The sequence below is a fragment of the Perognathus longimembris genome, chromosome 14 (assembly GCF_023159225.1).
Source record: "Perognathus longimembris pacificus isolate PPM17 chromosome 14, ASM2315922v1, whole genome shotgun sequence".
NCBI classification, from domain to species: Eukaryota; Metazoa; Chordata; class Mammalia; order Rodentia; family Heteromyidae; genus Perognathus; species Perognathus longimembris.
In genome coordinates this window covers 56,893,647-56,914,763 of record NC_063174.1, presented here as the reverse complement: position 1 = coordinate 56,914,763, position 21,117 = coordinate 56,893,647, and the positions used below count along the sequence as shown (strand labels likewise).

Genomic DNA, 21,117 nt, shown 5'->3' with positions numbered 1-21,117 from the left:
TGGGAGGAATGCACCATTTTTGTGACTGTATTTGTTCTGAACATCTTAGAAATTTAAAAATAAAAATGAAAATTCAAATCCTAAATTGAAGAGCTACAGTAGCCTAATAGTGAGTAAAGCTCCTACCAGTCTTGGCACAGCGTCCGGGCACGGCCGGCTCTCTGCTGGGGGCAGCCTTCTTGGCTGTGAAGGCAGATCATGCCCTCTGTCACTCACAGGGAGCAGTTCTGCCCAACTGTCTCTTCTCGACAACTTTATCATCAATCTCTTTATTAACAGCTCCACTGCAGTCAGAAAACGCAAACAAGGACTGATTCGCATGCCAGATTTCTGGAAATCGCATAGCACCAGGCACAACACAGTGTGAAAGTTTGTGAAGAGGGTGTTGTGCCAAACGAGACAGCATCACAAGGAACAAGCACAAAGTTGGGACATTTTACCTTCTTACGTTAAAATACATATACCTACTTTCTTATCCCAAAGTCTGAAAAGCAAGCAAAATGTCTGCTTAGGCGGAGAAGGCAGCGCAGTGGCAAAGATCACGTTCACCCCCAGGAATGTTGCTGTACTTCCAAATATCATCTTAAAGCAAAAACTGTATTAGACTCCCCTCCAAAATTCCCGAAAACTATGATCTATTTTAGTGACATTATTAGAAAACACACAACTGAGCTAAATATCTACGAGCATAAGAAAACCACAAAATGGAAATGTTTGAATTATTCAAGCTACATTATTCAGCATGAAATCTGTTGGATCAAAAAATAACATCTTACAAATTAATCAAAAGAAATGGCTCTAAAAGACTTGTGAAATATTTTTAAATACTTATATTTAAAAATCAGAGCATAGGAAATGGAGCTGTGGTTCCAAGTGGTACAGCACTAGCCTTGAGCAAGGGCTCAGGGACCAGGCTGAGGCCCAAGTCCCACAACCAACAAAAATCAGAGCATAATCAGTTAACTAATACGACACATACCCTCCATGGCAAGTACGCTATACAGCTGCAGAGTTCCATGTATCAGGAGGCAGGCTGGTTTCCATGAAACTTCATACATAAATGTGAACTGCAACATTACCAGTTCAAAAGTCTTGATTTATTCATTATTTTCTCTTTAGTCTGTTTTAGGTGTCATTATTTGGCAAGGACATGAACATGCAGTACTATCCAAGGACTGTAAGCAAAACTTGCTTTGCAGATTCTGAAGCTACTCCATGACTGAATTCACAGGATTCTTTCTAGTACTGTGCCATGTGTTGTGGCGCTGGCGGGGGTGGGGGGGGGTGGGAGGGAGAAGGAGGGAGTACTGCCGGTGCTCTGTGGAAGAAGAGCTCTGCGGTGAAGCCAGGGCGATGCCCACTCTGACCCAGTTGAAGCTGTTCTCTGGCTTCCACTCACTGTTCACTCCAGTACCAATCACATCAACACAGCAATACTGTCTTTCCCCAGTCAATTCTGAAACGCAGTGAGTTTAGGATAAATCCATTTACATCACTCAAGATTAACACAATCAAAAACTGTAAGTTAGATGGCAACAGAGCATTATTCTGCATGTCAGGAACATCAAAAGTTAGAAACATGCCTTGACTGAAACACACATACATTGTTTGGGGTTTTTATTTGAATACACTTCCCATCCTACTAATGTGACTTATTAAACATCCCAAATCAGAAGGAAAGTAATGTCACTTTCCTAGATCACATTAAACAATAAACACTTCAGCTGGATACTGGTGGTTCTCACCACCAATTCTAGCTACTCAGGAGGTTGAGATCTGAGGACCACAGTTCACAATCAGCCCGGATAGGAAAGCCCATGAAAGTCTTATTTCCAATTAACCACCAAAAAACCAGAAGTGGAACTATGGCTCAAAGTGGTAGGAGCCCTATTCTCAAGCAAAAGAGCTCAGGGACAGAGCCCAGGCCCTGAGTTCAAGCCCCATGCAACTGCAAAAAAAGTAACATAAAGAATAAATCTTTTGAGCCAGGTGTGGTGTAATTCAGCACTTGGAAGGCCAAGGCAGGATAGACATGGTGAGACTGTCTCAAAAAGAAAACAAATTAAAAAAAAAAACTCGCATAAGATTGTGCAAGTTAGCATTTTAAACAACAAAGGACTAACCTACACAAATAACTCTGTATTCTTTGTAGATAAGATTTTTAACTTGATGATTCTATACAGGATAAGAGGATTTTGGAGAATGAAGGACAATAATTATAATCACAACTTTCCATACAACTGAAGTATAAAGCTGATCCAAGTCCTAGTTCTACCTTTCTAAGGGGGAGCTTGTGAACTGTGTGATGAAAAGAATAAATGTAATTTCTTTTGTTTTTTTTTCCAGAACTGAGGACCGAACTTGGGGCCTTGCGCTCACCAGGCAGGCACTCTTCCGCTGAGCTAAATCCCTAGCCCTAAATGTACTTTAAATTCCATTCCTTTAAACAAAATACTTGTGTGGTTTGATCAGCTGTTACGATGTTGCCAGAATATTGAGACAAAAGCATGTCTCTGAGGAAAAGAGGCTGAAATGACTTCCACAGTATCGAAAAATCACTTCTATAATAAAAACAGTAACTTCTGAAACACATGTCTGAGAAACATTTATGCAGCCCGGAATTGTTGGCTTACCCTAGCTACTCAGGAGGATGAGATCTGAGGATCACAGTTGAAAGCCACCCAGGGAAGTCTGTGAGATTCTTATCTCCAATTAATCACCAGAAAAATGGGAAGTGGTACTGTGTCTCCAGTGGTAAAGCACTAGCCTTGAGCTCAGGGACAGAGTCCAGGCCCTGAGAGTTCGAACAAGCCCTACCACCGACAAATAAATTAAAACTAAAAAAGTAAATATCCATTTGTTTTCACTTGACACCATGAAAGCTATAAAATATATGGTGTTTTTAAAAATAGTACTTTGACAGATGAAAAACACACTCAGCTATTCATTTCCATTACTGCTAATAATTCACTAATAATAAAGTTTTACTTTGGGGGGCTGGGAATATGGCCTAGTGGTAAACGCTCACCTCATATTCATGAAGTCCTGGGTTCGATTCCTCAGCACCACATAAACAAAAAGCCGGAAGTGGCGCTGTGGCTCAAGTGGTAGAGTGCTAGCCTTGAGCAAAAAGAAGCCAGGGACAGTGCTCAGGCACTGAGTCCAAGTCTCAGAACTGGCAAAAAAAAAAAAAAAGTTTTCTTTTAAAAACCAAAATGCGGTATTGGGCTGGGGACATAGCTAAAGGAAGAACAGTGCCTACCTAACATGTTCAAGACCCAGGTTCTATCTCCATCTCAACTGAACAAAAGCAACACTACACAAGAAACCTTCTAATTTTCTTACCATAAATAGTACAGCAAGGAACTTCAACAAACTGGCAAGAATAAGGATGAACAACCTGATTCTACAAATATACAAAAAACAGTTATTAGTCTTAACCACTTGTCTCCATATAAAACTAAAGGCCATATTTATTATAGAACAAGTCTAATTCACTCACCAATTTCTTGTCTCAGACAAAATATTATCTACTTAAAATTTTGACTTGAAGCTAACAAAAAAGAAATGATGCAGAGAAAAAAAATATATACATTCAGGCTAAAAGGCAACTAATCTTCTTTAGTATGATTCTACTTTATTAGAAATACAATAGGTAAAAGATGATCCACCAAACTGTTTGATGCCTTCTTAGAAAAAGTTTATCTTTGTTTTTCAGAAAGGATTTTGCCTGTATTCTAAACTGGCCTGGAATTATCAATCCTCCTGTCTTAGTCTCCCCACAGCACTGGTTATCTTTACATTGTAATGCATGTAAAGTGCACTAGTAGTACTTCCAATGCTTGATTTGGCCTTTCATAAACCAATTATTACTTGGAGCTGCTGATCATATATTGCTACCTCCAACACAGTCAGACTACTATGCACAACTTGGAAAAAAGTTTTCTGGTAGAGAAAAGAAGAGGTGTTAATAAGAAAAATAATCTAGAATTTACCCAGAACCATGAAACACTCAACTCTCAATGATCACTTTACTAATTTAGAAAGATGCATAAAATGCCTAAAGGCCATGTGGATAATAAACTACAGAAAAGAGTGGTATTCATTCCCATATACAGTTGTCTACCAAGGCAGAAAATGTTTGGTGGCAAACTCAACTCTGTAGATGTTAATAATGGAGTCATGGGTAGTTTTTCCAATGTTTTTCACTTTTACTCAATAAACTCCAAAGTTGGATTATACTTTTCTAAAAATGTATCCCACAGTATAGTCATACATAATATCTGAAAGACATTAGAATCTGGAATTTAGAGGACGATATGTGCACAGCTGCGTATTTCTTGGAATATTATGTCATAACAGTAATGCTAAAGAGGTCCATCTCCCACAAGATACCCAGGAGAGCTGGTCGTCACAAAACATAAAAAAGCAACTCACTCCTAATCCATGCCATACAATGTCAAGCATTCGGAGTTTAAGAGCAAAATCTGGTTTGGACTTGGTATAATAATAAACAGGAACCTGGCTAGTTGTGGTCTATAATCCTAAATTTGCTGAAAAACAACAGTGCCACCTGCTGACATTAGAGATCAAGTGCCAAGTGCTCTGAAAGCCAACAGCTTTGAAAAGGAACCACACAGGGCACTATCTAGATACACAGGATAAAAACACAGATAACACAGTGTCTGCCCACAGAGGAAATGTCTTAGTGGGTGGGAGAGCTGAACTGACTTAGTAGTAACTAAGTAACTATTCACATCTTCCTCCCCAAAGATAAAGTTTGAAAAACAAAGACTCAGTTATTATGTGAAACATAAATAGATTGCTGTTGATGGATTAACCAGAAACATGTAGCCACAGTAAGTATATTCACATCTCCACTTAGCCATACTACAAAAACAGACATGTAAAACCAATCAAGTGTTAAAACATTCAAGAGTGGAGTCAAAAGAATTCACCAACTATGAGATTGTGCTGTTTTTTTTTATTGTGTTTTCAATGGAGAAATACATCATCTGTTTACAAAATAGCTCTTGAAAAATACAAGGAGTACAGATACTATAAAACAAAGCAAACTTCAGTCATGAGACACTACGTACATCATGCGAAAGCAACAGTCTGATCTCCAAGTTATGAAAACTAGAATTAAAAAGTCACTACACAGAAAAGGTCCAAGTTTCTGGCCTGGCAAAACTTGGATGCAGTTACATGAAACGCTTAATAAACTGAATTTTTTTTCTCCCCAATGTGTAAACAAAATGACAAGACTAAATCTGTGCCTGGCAATGTCAATCTAACTTTGAAGCTACACAAACACAGACACCTTTACAGTTCGCTTGTTAGCTGACCGTCTTTTTTCTTAGGTGGTGAAAGGAAAGGAAAGGTGACTGTGCAGAGCAAAGATGTGGGAAGTAGAAATATCGCATACTAGACATTATAAAGTCATGGTGAAAAGAAAGCCTCAATTAATGCATAGCCTAAGGGGGAAAGGACTACACTCCAACTTTGGAAAATTAATTTAGAAGGGTAGGGGAAGAGATTAAGCAATTGCAGGTGAACATGGAAAATGCACATGTAAGAGAATGGAGCACAATGGAGGATTCACAAAACATGCTCATCAGAAAACTCTGATAGGTTTGCTTCATCCAGGTTTGTCTATATCTGGCATCCCTCATACTTCATAAAGATGGATCAGAATTCTGCTGTTTAATTAAGATAAATTATTTTTTTAAGTTACTAATCTGGTAGAACAAAACAAACTAAAAAGGAGTAGAGAGCTAACTAGATGTCAAGTGCTTGCTAGAAATGATGCTTAGAATGTTTTTGTACGTGAAGTTTACCGACAAATTTTGATAAACCAGTTAAAAATGAAAATTGGTTTAAAAATCTTAGAGAAAATGTTTTTTACTCATGTTTAAAATGGAAAATAAATTTCTGTAAGACAGGAATAGTAGTTCTATGGAGTGTACAAAATTCCTCTTTAGAGCTCAAATGGCCATTCAAGATATACCATGTTTGATGGACATTACTTTCAGTCATCCTACAAGATTCAACCAAGGGATCACAATTTCGTGTTCTGTGCCATGTAGCAACAGGACATCTGTTTCACATCATGGCTTAAGAAAATACTGGCATTTTGGTTTTTGTGAAGTAAGTCCTACCTTGTGCATACCAAAAAAAAAAAAAAAAAAAGTAAAACAAAAGGAAGGAGGGACAGGCTCAAAAACTTATTTGTTTTGAAGATAACACATTGAAGTCAAAAGAATATGGAGCTTCAGTAAACTGAAAAAATGTATTTGCTTCCAGGAAAAAATATATATATTTGCTGATTTATCGCTGATTTGTATGCACTATAAAAACGACTCTATAAATAAAACCATATCATTTCTGAATCATAACCCCATTAAAACCAAGTATTTCCAGGTTGTTCTTTTAATGTCAAATGTGTCCCCTAGAATTGGCATTTCAGTTGAAGGGTTACAGCTACCTCATTGTGACTGAATTAGATGTATTCTGTCCCTTCTTGGAGGTGTAATAGGACACCACTGTACAGTAAGGTCCAATTTGAAGACTAATTGTAAAGAAAATTCTTTGGGAAAAAAATTAAAATCCATCAAGCTGAAAATCTAAAATTAGTCCTACTTTCTAATAAAAAATACATAAAAGTGCATCATTAGAATAAGGAACTCTTATGCCAGTTTGTATTGCAAATTTTCCAAATAATGCATCAAACATATACCCAATACAGATGTCAACTATGGATACAAATATAGCTTGAGGTGTTTTTTTTTTCTTTTTTAAAGGCAGTAAATTTTCTTGAAATAGTGATGCAACTGTTGCTAACACAATAATAATAGTACTCCTGGCTTCACATACTAACCTGGACTTCCGATCAAGTGCTGATTAGCCCAGTAAGGGAGGTCACCAAAAAACTAAATCCACTGTCAGCCATGTCTAGTCTTGCTTGCACCTTCCATTCTCCTTGTTTAGCATTGAAGACAACAGGTTGAGAGCTGGCAGATACTGTTTATGGACCCCTGAGGTTGTTTTACCGATTCAGTCTCAGTTTTATTGAATTCTTGATAACAGGAATAGGATTTGCAGGGAGAGCAGGGATATCAGAAAGGTCTGTACTGGATGTTTTCTGAGAATGAAAGTAAAGAGCATATCAGTATTCAAAGCTCTGCAATTTAACAGTGAGATACATTCTACCTGCTAAGAAATCATGGCCCATATAATAAGGAAGGAATTTAAAATTTAGAGAAAAATATTCAGAAATGTCAAGATGGAATGAATACAATTAACTATCACTTATCACATTTGCATACTTGGACAAATTTTCAATTAGGTACAAATACATTTTAATACTTTTACAATCTTATAGAAAACATCTAAGGATTTCAAATATATCTCTTAAACACATTTCTTGGTCTAACACCTATCTGCAATATAACTATACATTGAGGTAATGTTAAACCTTATTTACTTATTACAACGTAACAGCTGTAACATTAAGTGGTATTGGAGCACCCCCGTGTGGGAGAAAACTTAACTTCACTCTAAACACAAAAGCAGCCAGCAGTTTTCACCTCAGCACATGCTTATTTTCTGACACCAAAAAATATAAAATTAACTCTGTACAATTAAAAAGCAACTTAATTATCTCAAATTTTAGGGAAGCTTTTCTTATTGCAGTAACTGGATTAAACCACAGGGCTTATTTGACATCCAAAAATACCAAGATGAATTGTAGAACATTATATAAAAAATTCCAAACATACACAAATGTATTCCCATGTATTCATTACCAGGGTCATCAACTGTCAAAGCCCATATATATTCCTGAATTATTCTTAGGCAAATCTCAGAGATCCTATCATTCATCTGGATAAAGATTTACCTCAAGGGCTGGGAATATGGCCTAGTGGTAAAGTGCTAGTCTCGTATACATGAAGCACTGGTTCGATTCCTCAGCACCACATATATAAGAAAAGCCAACAGTGGCGCTATGGCTCAAGTGGTAGAGTGCTAGCCTTGAGCAAAAAGGAAGCAAGGGACAGTGCTCAGGCCTTGAGTTCAAGCCCAGGACTGGGAAAAAAAAAAAAGATTTACCTCAAAACAGATTCACTGTTGGGCTGGGAATATGGCCTAGTGGCAAGAGTGCTTGCCTCCTATACATGAGGCCCTGGGTTCGATTCCTCAGCACCACATATACAGAAAATGGCCAGAAGTGGCGCTGTGGCCCAAGTGGCAGAGTGCTAGCCTTGAGCAAAAAAGAAGCCAGGGACAGTACTCAGGCCCCGAGTTCAAGGCCCAGGACTGGCCAAAAAAAACAGAACAAAAAAACCCCCCCCAGATTCACTGTTGGACATTATCTCCTCCCAGAAGTAAATATATCCCTTAATATTGTAAAACAAAATCAGCAATAATTAATTCTGTAAATAGGTGTTTTTTTTCTCACTGGTTTTACATATTTATTCTAATTATTTAAAGCAAAGAAACTTCTAACTGGCTCACTATTGTAATCCTAGCTACTCAGGAGGCTGAGGTCAGAAGACCCAGGTTTAAAGCTACTCTGAGGCAAGTCGATGAAATTCCATTTCCAATTAATCAGCAGAACATTGGACCATGCCAACTGAGCAAGCATGGGAACAGCATGACAGCATGGGGAGGGGAGAGAGAAGAGGAGAGGTGATTTCCCCATAAAAACACTTGAAATGACAAGTACCAAGTACCTCCTTAGAACACTTTATGCGGCAGCAAACCAAAAGACACAGGATAGTTTCAATTTGAAGTCTGCCCACATATCCAAATGAAGCACATTTCTAAATGTTAACCTAGTTACCTCCTACATATTTTATTGTATAAAGACTAGGAAAGTAAAAAACATTCTAAGCATAAATAATTAAGCATAATATTTATACAGCTTTACAGACTAAGGTCATTACCGTCCAACAGAGCATATTTAAATGAACACATAACAACTTTGATCCACAAGGAAAAATCATGGTCTAAGTATAGCAATGGCAGTATTTTCAGCTATCCTAGAGATTAACTGATTTGGTATCTACTTAAAATATTCATGACTTTGATGTATACTTGGGAGGTTCAGTCAATTTGAAAAGATTGAGAAAAATACAATTCTTTCACAACAAAATAATAGTTTCTAAATCAATGCAAAATGATATTTACTACACTCAAGGAACTATCAGTAAAAGCAGAACTAGCACAGACTTAATAATGCTAATGAAACATAAAATATATACTAGGTAACCAATGAAAATAAGTGCTGAAACAAATACATTTTAAAAATAATAAACGAGAGGGCTGGGGATATGGCCTAGTGGCATGAGTGCTTGCCTCGTATACTTGAGGCCCTGGGTTCAATTCCCCAGCACCACATATACAGAAAATGGCCAGAAGTGGCGCTGTGGCTCAAGTGGCAGAGTGCTAGCCTTGAGCAAAAAGAAGCCAGGGACAGTGCTCAGGCCCTGAGTTCAAGCCCAGGACTGGCCAAAAAAAAAAAAAATAAATAATAATAATAATAATAAACGAGAAAAGCTAAGGCAGGAGGATAAGAATTTCAAGGACAGTCTCGGCTACCTACTAAGACCTTGTCTCATAGAACTAATTTACACTAACATAACCATAAAAATAAAAAGACTGGACTAGCCTTGTATACAAAAAGGCTAAGAATTCATCTTTTTCTTTTGATTTAAAATTTCATTAGTTAATCTATCAGTGAAATACCTATATAAACTGAGGGCATATGATTGGTGAGGATATAAATGACTTACAGAACATAAGGGGTCAATTACAGTGGGGTTTGGTTTTTTGTTTTGTTTTTGTCTTTGAGGGGTCTGTGTTGCCCAGGCTGGTCATCTCACTTCAGCCTCCTGAGTACCTGGGTCTACAGATGTGCAGACCAAGCTAGTGATAACACATCAAACATTTTATTCTATCAAATGTAGTGCTATGTCTTTAATCTACAATAAATACATATCTAGATTTTTTCACAAAGATAATCTTAACAGTCGAATAAGAATGCTTGTTTTAATTCCATATACAATGCTAATCTTAAAAGCATAAACAAAACTCTCCTGGCTTGTTACATGTAGTACCTGAGAGGCCAGCAGAGAAGCTGCTGTCTGAATAGCTTCTGGTTGAGTTGTACTTGTCTCTGTATCAAGTTGTTCCTGTGAGACAAAGAGGGTGGGAGGAGGGAAGAGAGACTTAAAAAAGGATAAAATAACATAACTGGGTTTGGTAGCTAATAAAGACGACAAACCGGAAGACAGGAGGGATCAGGAGAGAGAGATGTAACTACATTACAAAAGCACTTCTTGTTACAGGTTATTTCCCCATTTCAGCTATTCATAAATTTCTACTTGCTTCCTTAAATTTTGCAAGGCATGGTCAAAAATATATGTATCATTCCAAGTAGCTCTAACTTGGACATGTTAAGGAAATATTAAAGACATGCATAGACACACTGCTGCCCAGACAACAATATTCAAAATAAATCCAAGGAACTCTTAGCTATATGAGTGACTGCGTTCAATATTGTTAAATGCAGAAGTATAAATATTGCCCATAATCAAAAGTAGAAAATAATCTCCAGATAATTTCTCCTTCCTTGTGCTCGCTAATAATCAGTGTGCTGAATTTACTCTAAGTATATTTTTAGAAAACCACTAAAACTACATGGGCCTACTGTTGTGAATCTTTAGAAAGTAGTGAGCAAAAAAAAAAGAAAGAAAACACACATACCTATGCATGCACAAATGAAAATAAACATACAAAAACTTGAATTTTTAAAAAAAACATGTAAGCAAACACAAAATACTGGTTTTCTTCTCATAAAAGTGAAGACTAAACAAGATCGAAGGATGGGAATACAGCCTTTTCTGGGAAGCAAGTTGGCAGCATATCAAGTTTTACATTAAGCATACTATTTGCCTTATAAAGCCTTCTTTTATTTATTCTAAATAAGCATGAATACACGGCAGGTATTTTGCTATAGTCAACACTCTAACAGGAAATACAACTCTATTTTTATGAAAGCAATTATGAAAAATAGAGGACTTATTCAATATGATAATAATCTTCTTTGTACCAATTAGTAGTAACTCTGTAGATTATGTTAAGACATAATGTGTTTTCTGAGTTTCCAAGTGGATTAAAATTAGAAAGCAAAATGCAGTGGTATATATGTACAAAAGAGAGAATACTTAAAAATCCAGAAAGATACCAAAAGAATATTTGTTAAAATATTCATGATGAAGATTTCTTTCATTTGAAAGGCAAAACTTTCTAATACTTCTACAACAAAGGGAAATGAAGCTAAAAGCCTTTAGCATATTGTAACTCAGGAACATATGACATGCCAAGTCTTTCAGAGTTTGAACAAAACCAATCTCTTCCAACTCATCAGCTTTATTCAAGCTCCATGCAGCCCAGATTTAGCCAAAAATGAATTCTCCTATCCCAACATAGAGATGACCTTTTCTTATTGATCACTATCCAGAGTCCTATGCATCCTTCAAAGACACATCAAATGCTACTTTTCTTCCACAAAGACTTATGCCATTTCTACTGTCAAAAATACCTTTCACTATTTTGTTCCTTAAACTTTGAATTAATTTGGTTTTGTTTATAGTAAAATATGATATATCTATCATCTCTATCATCTATCTCTCTACTTAATTACAAGCAAAAATATGGACCAAATGTCACTCACTACTATATTCCCTTCAGCATTAGGCACTAACATTAAAAAGCAATACATAATTCTCTAAAAACAGTAATAGAAAAAAATCGAAACTGTGTAGCACAAAATATAATACAATATTCTACAGACATTTCTAATCCATCTCTGTATTCTTAATTGTGTATGTACTTCTAAGGGCTAAATTGGTATACCTTTGTTTCTGTTTTATCATGTCCACTCAAAGCAGGACAGTTAGCATCTTCACTTGTTTCATCCTGTTTTTAAAAAAAGAAGCTTTATTCTCCAAAATGAAAAATTTAGATTATTTGCCAATCAATGCTTTAAATTAGAAAAAATTTTCAAAACTATAAAATAAGATCAAGTATAGCCTTAAAACAGATTAAAGGTTCCCCTTTTAAAAAGCTTTTTGAGATTAATTTAATTTGGCTTCTATTAGCACCACAATTTTTTTTAAAAGCATGAGAAAAATTGTTACTGCAGATCATGATCAGCTAAAGTATATTCCCCAAACCACCAAGTTTATGAAATATTTTTTGTGAAGTAAAGGAAAGAATACCCTAAACAAAAGGTACTACCTGAGATATTACTATCCTGTAGAAGACATATCCAGTTTATGAAATGCTGTTAATTACCATTTAACTTTCTCAATCATATCTAACAACTGAGACCACAAGCATGTATGTATGCCCATGCGTATGTACAAAGGAGCACCCCCCCCCCACACACACACCTTTCATGCCAAAACCCATTAACGTTCTAAAGAATGCAAACCTGAGATATGCTCTCCCTTTGGGACTCAAAAGCTACCCTGATACTTTTCTCAGCTTTATTTACAGAATTGAAATAAAATTCAATTTTAAATCATAGTTTAAAAAACTGAAGTCACAGAAAACTTACAATGTTAGAAAAGATTTACTTTAATTATAACAAGGACATTATCTGCATTCCAAAAACTAGTTAAAATTGTAACACGATTGTGTAGATCTAAATACTAACTAGCTACGTGACATTATGGAATTACTAATACTGGTGTGATAAATATACTGGGGCCATATGTTTTAAGAAGACCTTTTGTATATACACACTGAAATATTTATGGTTGAAATCATAAGTCTGGCATTTATTTAAAACAATGGAGAAGGTAGGGAAAGGGTAGATGAAACAAGGCTGGTCATGAATTAAATGCTGAACCTAGGTAATATGAATATGATAGTTCACTGTAGTTTTGTCTTAATCTTCTGCAGAAAAAGTTTTAAATATATACCCTAGTTTAGTAATACAATCTATGAGACAGAGCAAATCATTTTTACTTTTAGGATATGATGTACATTAAGCTTAATTAAAATTCTCCTGTTAAGCTGGGTGTTGATGGCTCAGGCCTGTAATCCTAGATACCCCACAGAGGCTAGAGGATTGTGGTTCAAAACTAGCTCAGGCAGGAAAGTCCAAGAGACTCTTATCTCTAATTAACCACCAAAAAGCCAGTGGTGGAACTGTGGCTCAAGTGGTAGAACACTAGCCTTAAGCACAAAGGCTCAGGGACAGAACCCCAGGCCATGTAAGTTTTGGCCCCAGGACCACCACACACACACACACACACACACACACATACACACACACACAAAAAAAACCCTAATGAAAAATTCTCTGGTCTAGGTCTAGGTCAGAACTCAGGATCACTCTGAGTGCTAGGATTACAGATGTGGACTGCTAACACCTGCTAACACTTATTATCAGTACGTATAAACAGAAAAGTAAAAGATCAACTTTTAAGGGGGGTTAAAAATAAAGAGTATCCCAGCTGAAATAAACTCTGAATCTCCTATCATGAAATTCAGGTCTTGGTTCTACTCCTGCCTCTGAGTAAAATTAGCTCTATATTTGGAAAAGCCAATGAGCCTCAAGTTCCTTTGTTGGGAAATGGCAATAGCTTACAAGATAAATTAATACCCTTTCTCTACCTAAAAGTTCTGCTTGTGTTAATTCCAAGGAAATGAAATAAGCAAAACTCAAAGAAAATACATAGAACAAAAAATTTGCAAGAAAAACCAGAAACCTATATTTAAAGGATTCTTAAAAGACACCAAATAATTTAACAGCCATCTTCTTTAGTTCCATGTTTCAACAAGAGAGTATTTTAAAAGAACCAGTGAGACAGTCTGATGATACTGATAAACACTTAATTTTGAAAGTAGGCTTTTTTTGTTGTTGTTGATGCTTTCTTTTAGATACATGACTTCTATGTTGTAATGAATAATGGACTCTGGATTTTACTTGTAAAGAATCCAAGCACAAAAGGAAATGGAAAGCTGACAGAATCAAGGGGAGAGATTGACAGTTCATTATACCTGAAGCTGTGTGATAGGCATATAGTGACTCTTCATTTTCATATGTATTTTTAATTTTTCATTTTTAAGTAAAAAAATGTCCTATTATGTCCGTAAGCTATACAAGACACAGGAACACTATTTTAGCTATATAAATAAAAACAAGATTAAAAACAATATGCTGATATACTTATTTAATTACTAAGAGCTCTCGGAGAGCCACTATGACAGTAAAGAAATCAAATGTAAGAAAATCAAATAAAGAAATCAAAACTGGAGTTAGGCTTACATATCTTTTAACTAAGTTAAAAAGAAATCTCAATTCTGAAATGTTCTGACAACTCAAAATAGTATCAACAGGCAGAATGTGTGATTTACACCAAAACCAGTACATTCTTAGGTACTGCAAAATGCTATCATGTGGTAGAGGAGCTTTTAATAACATTCTCAGTTCTCACTCCCAGAGGGTTCTGACTTAGGGTAACTGGAAGAAGCCTCAAAATCTTTACTAAATAAAATAATGAACATAGCTCTCTGGGGTGGGGCAGAAGAATCTTGAGTTTGAGGCCAGTCTAGGAAACACAATACAACTATGCCTCACAGAAAGAAAAACCTTGAAAAAATAGTTTAACTGAGAATCACTGCCCTGCTGGACTCTGGTGGCACACATCTGTAATTTCAGCTACCCAGCTTGGGATTTAAGAAAGTCTGCGAGGGCTGGGGATATAGCCTAGCGGCAAGAGTGCCTGCCTCGGATACACAAGGCCCTAGGTTCGATTCCCCAGCACCACATATACAGAAAACGGCCAGAAGCGGCGCTGTGGCTCAAGTGGCAGAGTGCTAGCCTTGAGCGGGAAGAAGCCAGGGACAGTGCTCAGGCCCTGAGTCCAAGGCCCAGGACTGGCAAAAAAAAAAAAAAAAAAAAAAAAGAAAGAAAGTCTGCGAGATTTTCATTTCCAATTAACCACCAGAAAAGTGGGAAGTGGAGCTATGGCTCAAAGTGGTAGAGTGCTACCCTTGAGTACAAAGAGGCTTAGGGACAGTGCCCAGACACCCTGAGTTCAAGCCCAGGAACAGAAAAACAAAAGCAAACAAAATAAAAACCAAAATCATTGTTGAATGAGATAATTAACTATAACAGATAGGTTTCCTGGAACCCATCTTGTAAGACATACTGTATGCATTATTATTCATTCTCATTTAGCACCAAAGTGTCAAAATCCATCGTTATTAATTTTCAGTTAATTATGGCTATTTCCAAAGTCAATATAAAACAAAAACATTTGAATAGGCTCAAATCAATTAATTTATTTTTCGCAATTACTGACCAAAACGGTGAACTCCAGGAAAAATCTAGTCTCTCATTCTTTTGGAAGTTCCTAAATAATCAACTCTCGAACAAAAACCATAATGAAATTGGTGATTTTTGAGTGGTCATATCTGGGGCAACAGTGAGCATCTCACTAATATATAAACTACATGAAAATAAGTAACTGGAGAGATGAAATTGTTTAACAAGACTACTTTCTAAGACTGATACCTAAGGCCTCGAGGTGTTGCTCAATGGTGATCACTTCCCTACCATATCAAACACCCTCACTCTGATTCCCAAGCACAAATAAACAGAAAGTCTTTTAAAATCAATACGTACTTTTCATGGTTTTTCCTAAAATTATTTCAGATTGTGTTGATGTAAGCCAGCTACTATAAAAAGTCAAGGTTTGAGGAACTACATAGTCTAATCTGCCTTTGCAACTTTGTTCAATCATTCAACACACACACAAAACACCTGAGTGCTAGAGGCATAGCTCAGTTGTAGTAGAGTGTGCTTAGCATGTTTAAACCCCTGAGTTGGACCCCCAGTAACCCATGTTATCCTGTAATACCGAGTACAGTACAAGAACTCCATCTGAATTATTAAAAAAAAATGTACCAAGGGGCCAAACAGTAAATAAAGGTTAACATTTAATGTACTAAAAAGACTACACATACTTAGAACACTAACATAGGAAAAGGGTGCAACTCAGTGACATAGCACTTCCTTCTTAGCATGTTAAGTGTCTGGGTTCCATCCCCAATTCAACAAAAAAGAAAATATAAAAAAAACTGACCTAAGAGGCCAGGCTTCTAGAAGAATATATTGTTATGAGTGGGAAATGAAAATAAAAGATAAAGGAAAATATAGATAAAAAGGGTACTGGACCACTCCAGACACCCATGCTATTTTCTACGGTTCCTCCTCAGTTTGGGCTGGCAGAAGGTTTTCTTCCACTGGATTTTAAAGCAGACAAGTTGGTCTTGCCATGCTAATGTATTTATATGTACACATGCATACCCACACCCACACCCACATACCTCTTCTAGTTTGGTTTTCTTGGGACTTTCTTCTTTGTGAGGTGAGGACGTTCTCTTGAATCCTACTATGGGATTAGATATTTTTGTTGCTGCATTTCCTGAAGGTCTAGGTGGTGGGTTTACCAGGCGTGTTGAGGAAACAACTCTGGAGACCGTAGGCTTTGGTGGTGGAGAAATGGCTGGTTGTGTGGCAGTTTGAGGAATGCTTTCACTCGATGTACCTAAACAGTAAATATATGCATGTCCCAAACAAAAAGACAAAAACAAAGAAAACAGAACAGTAAATATATAAACACACAAATATATACTAATTAAGATAAATTAGAAGTTTTTATCTGAATTTTATTCCATAAATAACCTTACAGATGCAAATAATAAAGGGAATTTTAAAACTGAGCTCAAATTACTTAACCTCATTTTTCAAAATTAAGCTTAAACCAATTATTTCTAAGAATTCAAAAGCCTGTCACACCAATCTCCTTACCCCCTGAGCTTTCACTGGAATTTACTTGTGGCACAGAAACTTCAGTAGCCTGTATGTTGGTCACAGATGCTGCCGTCACAGCTGGAGCAGGACTGTTTCTGCTAAAAATAACAACAATCACAAAATATAAAAGGAAACAGAAAAGTATAAACTAAAACTTAGTAACTATATTTTATACAGATTTAATTCTATAAAACATTCTATAAAATGCTGCCCAAAAGAACTTTCTGTAGTAACAAATATATGCTACTGTGTGCTATTAAATATTGTACACTTACATAAAGATGCAGCCATTTCTGTATTTGAAATATGGTTAATGAGGAAACTATGTAATTTCACATACTATTAAATTTAAAAAGGTCACATATGGTCAGTGACTACCAAGTTTCAAAAAAAAAGAAAAGAAAAAGAAGAAAAAAGAAATGGTCTGAGTAGTAGAGATAAATGTCTGCATACAATAATCTAAGGGTGCATGAATAAGCCCCAGAAGCTCATCCAGTTGCCCAGGGTAACGATATTTTCAAGTAACAAGAGGGTATTTTACTTTAGAAGTTATCTATATCTCTCAATCCTCTTCTCCAAAGTATCTCATCAGTTTTTGCATGTCCCTATCAGCAAATGACCTTGCTTCCTAGTTCAAACAAGCAAGGCCATCAGATAGGAATGATTTCAAATTTAGAGACATGCCTGCCTCTATCATTAACTTCTATACAATGAAATTATCATTCTACTCATCAATATAAAAAATTCCAATCCCAACTGGAACTGGGAGGGGTCAGTGAACAACTCTGTACATTTAATGTAAATCAAGCCAGAAAAAAATAATCCAATACTTTTCTATGTCCCAGGTCTCAGCATCTATGATCTCTGGAACTTACTATTCCTACAGGTCCAATCTCAACTTTTTGGTCTTAACTAATAGTTATATTAGCATTTAAAAAGCCTACTGTTTAAATGGGCCCAAGAGGATTTTTCTTTTTGTTTTCTAAAAACAAAAACTCCTTAAAGAAAAGTAAAAGCCCTTACTCTACCTAAGCTACTGTTCACTCACTAGAGGATGAATAATGAAGCCCTGAAACGTGAGCTCCACTTGGAGGACCGGGCATTCACATGGAACCACAGAGAGTGGTCAGCTTTACAGCTGGGGAACACCTGGGTACACATCAAAGTAAATGGAGTCAAGAAAGAATGTGATACCAGTCAGCAAAACTATGGAGATAGGAGAAAGCACTAAAAGACAAACACACAATGAATAGTTTTGAAAGAAACAAAATCTCACAGTTAAATTTGGAAAATATTACCAAGTGTGTGTATATGTATTTGTACTAATTCCAAGTATGCTAAATCCCCAAATTCTTATTTAAAATGTTTGCTTCTTCACCTGTCCCATCCATACTAAAATAAAAGCATGTTAGTTTAGTACTCTACAAATTGGGAACTTTTACAATAACAAAGTTATTACACAGCACATTCAGCAGGTCAGGCCTAATGTCTTCAGATTACAAATGATCAGTTTAGAAACACATAGGAAGTGGTTAAATTGGAGATGAAAGTTTCAGGGGGACTTTTCTGCCTGGGCTTGGCTTCAAACTTCGAATCCTCTCTGATCTCAGCCTCCTGAGTAGGTAGGATTACAGGCATGAGCCACTGGCACCTGGCTTCTAAATGGGGTGTTTTTTTTCTTTTTGGCCAGTCCAGGAGCTTAAATTCAGGGCCTGGGTGGTCCCTGAGCTTCTTTTGCCCAAGGCTAGCACTGGACCTCTTGAGCTACAGCGCCCACTTCCTGAAACTGTTTTTTAAAACACTTGAATATGATTGAGTGCTGGTGGCTCAATCCTGCGAGCCTATCAGGAGGCTGCTGAGATCTGATAATCACTGTACAAAGTCAGCCCAGGCAGAAAAGTTCATGAGACTCTTGTCTCCAATTAACCACCAGAAAACTGGAAGTGGTGCTGTATCTCCAACTGGTTTGGTAGAGCACTATCCTTGACAAAAAGAGCACACGGACAGCACCCATGCCAACCAAAAAGGCCCTGAAAACTAAAATATGTAAGACTTCTAAATGAATAGAAATTTTGAGCATGTTCTTCAAGGGGCTCAAGTTGAAGCATAATCATCATAGTTGAAAACACTATAACTCTAGGAGTATGGCAGTAAGGAAAAATGCTACATAGCTGTATTATGAAGACATGGAACTTATATAGAAATAAAGCTTTACTGGGCTATGGGCATAGTTCAGGGTTAAGAGTGCTTGTCTTTATACTTTATAAAATATATCCCTTGGGTTCAACCCCTAGTTAGTACCAGCAAATCACATACATATGACTTTATGTTTTAATTTTTATAGGTCTAGTCATGTATTTTTCTCTTTCTGGGAAGCAACAGTAGGGTCATGAACTCAGAGTCTCATACTTGGTAGGCAACAGTTTTACCACCTGAGACATATCTGCAGTCCTCTTTGCTTTAGCTTATTAGGTAATCATTAATGATTTTATAGACAAGTTCCCCAATATGATAATAAGCAGTTGAAGGCAGAAAAGACCTTTTGTCTCTTCTCCTCCATCATCCCAAACAGTTCACTCTATCACTACAAGGATGAAGACACTAATATTCATCATTCATAAGTAAAGAGTTATCAGTCCCTAAAAATGAAATTCAAGCATATACACTAGGAAAAGTAAATTTACTGACTCAAAAATTAAGAATTAGGGGCTGGGGATATGGCCTAGTGGCCCTGGGTTCAATTCCCCAGCACCAAACATACAGAAAACGGCCAGAAGTGGCGCTGTGGCTCAAGTGGCAGAGTACTAGCCTTGAGCAAAAAGAAGTCAGGGACAGTGCTCAGGCCCTGAGTCCAAGCCCCAGGGCTGGCAAAAAAAAAAAAAAAAAAAAGAACTAGAGTTTACATGAGTGGAAGGGGTAGCTGTGGAGTGCAAGTATAATGAAGAAGGTATGATCAAAGCACATTTTATGCATCTAGGAAAATCTTACAATGAAGCTTATTATTTTGTATAATTAATTTATGCTATTAAGAATTTTAAAATAGGGGCTGGGGATATAGCCTAGTGGCAAGAGTGCCTGCCTCGGATACACGAGGCCCTAGGTTTGATTCCCCAGCACCACATATACAGAAAATGGCCAGAAGCGGCACTGTGGCTCAAGTGCTAGCCTTGAGCGGGAAGAAGCCAGGGACAGTGCTCAGGCCCTGAGTCCAAGGCCCAGGACTGGCCAAAAAAAAAAAAGAATTTTAAAATACCAAGAGGTGGAATAAACAGGGTAAACAAATGACATTTATGGTCATGAGAGTAGCCTGCTTCAGATTCTCTGCTTACCCCTGAGAGCTGCCAGAACTGTTCAATGGACTGGTCTTCATAGCACTAGTAGGTGAAGGCACAGACATGCTGTTATCACTGTCCATAGACAAATCAAGGCTGCTGTCATTCAGAGCTGCTAACTTGACTCCTTCTGTTGAATGCTGCAATCAAACCAGTATTTAATTAAATGATTTTATCAACCAAATATTTGAACTACAAAAAATCCTTAACTTACATAAGACTGTTACTAAAAAGCACAAATCAGTATGTTTATAGAAACCCCAAGTGCCACAGTTCAGTATAAAGGCAAAGACTTGGGAATCATGTGCTTCTTGACTTAACTACAGTCCCTAAGTGAAAGAAAAAAAAAGAGAGAAACATTACATGAGCATCAACACTCACTGTAAGACAACACAAACTGAAAACCACTGTAATGTGAAAACACATGACTCAAACAACTATAAACACACATATACAAAGGAGAAACTCTTGATTCAACATGACATGTTAGTGTTAACAATGCTGACTTCTTATAAGTGGGATTAGAAGTGATTTTTTTAAAATCATCCATCTTCACCTGTAATCCTAGCTACTCAGGACGCTGAGCTCTTAGGATAGAGGTTCTAAGCCAGCCCAGGCAGAAAAGTACCCATGAAACTCCTCTCTAATTAAACACTCAAAAGCCGGAAGTGGAGCTGCTGCTCAAAGTGGTAGAGCACTAGCCTTGAGCAAGACCTCTCAGGGAGAGCACTCAGGCCCTAAATTCAAGCCCTACAACCAACCAAACCAAAAAAAGAAAAGTCACCCTCCAGAGTGACAGGGTAACAGAGGCATTATCACACCTAGTACTATACTATCTATAGCTTCTAAAGTATCCCACAGTAAATATAAGGAATTACACAATTT

The 21,117-nt window shown here is 36.9% G+C and overlaps 1 protein-coding gene across 4 annotated transcripts in view; it reads right to left on the bottom strand.

Moving 5' to 3' along the window:
• Positions 1-4,964: 4,964 nt before the first annotated feature.
• Positions 4,965-21,117, bottom strand: part of Papola (poly(A) polymerase alpha) — a 63,378-nt gene continuing 47,225 nt past the window's right edge. Inside the window, exons 17-22 of one of the 4 annotated variants that reach the window (XM_048362886.1) lie at positions 20,230-20,372; positions 16,898-16,995; positions 16,414-16,634; positions 11,923-11,985; positions 10,122-10,196; positions 4,965-7,144 (exon numbers count right to left, since the gene is read on the bottom strand). In XM_048362886.1, coding sequence (XP_048218843.1) covers positions 7,049-7,144; positions 10,122-10,196; positions 11,923-11,985; positions 16,414-16,634; positions 16,898-16,995; positions 20,230-20,372 — 696 coding nt within the window. In that variant the 3' untranslated portion in view covers positions 4,965-7,048. Of the gene's footprint in view, positions 7,145-10,121; positions 10,197-11,922; positions 11,986-16,413; positions 16,635-16,897; positions 16,999-20,229; positions 20,373-21,117 lie in introns of all 4 variants that reach the window. The other 3 variants (XM_048362885.1, XM_048362888.1, XM_048362887.1) reach the window with 3 other exon arrangements.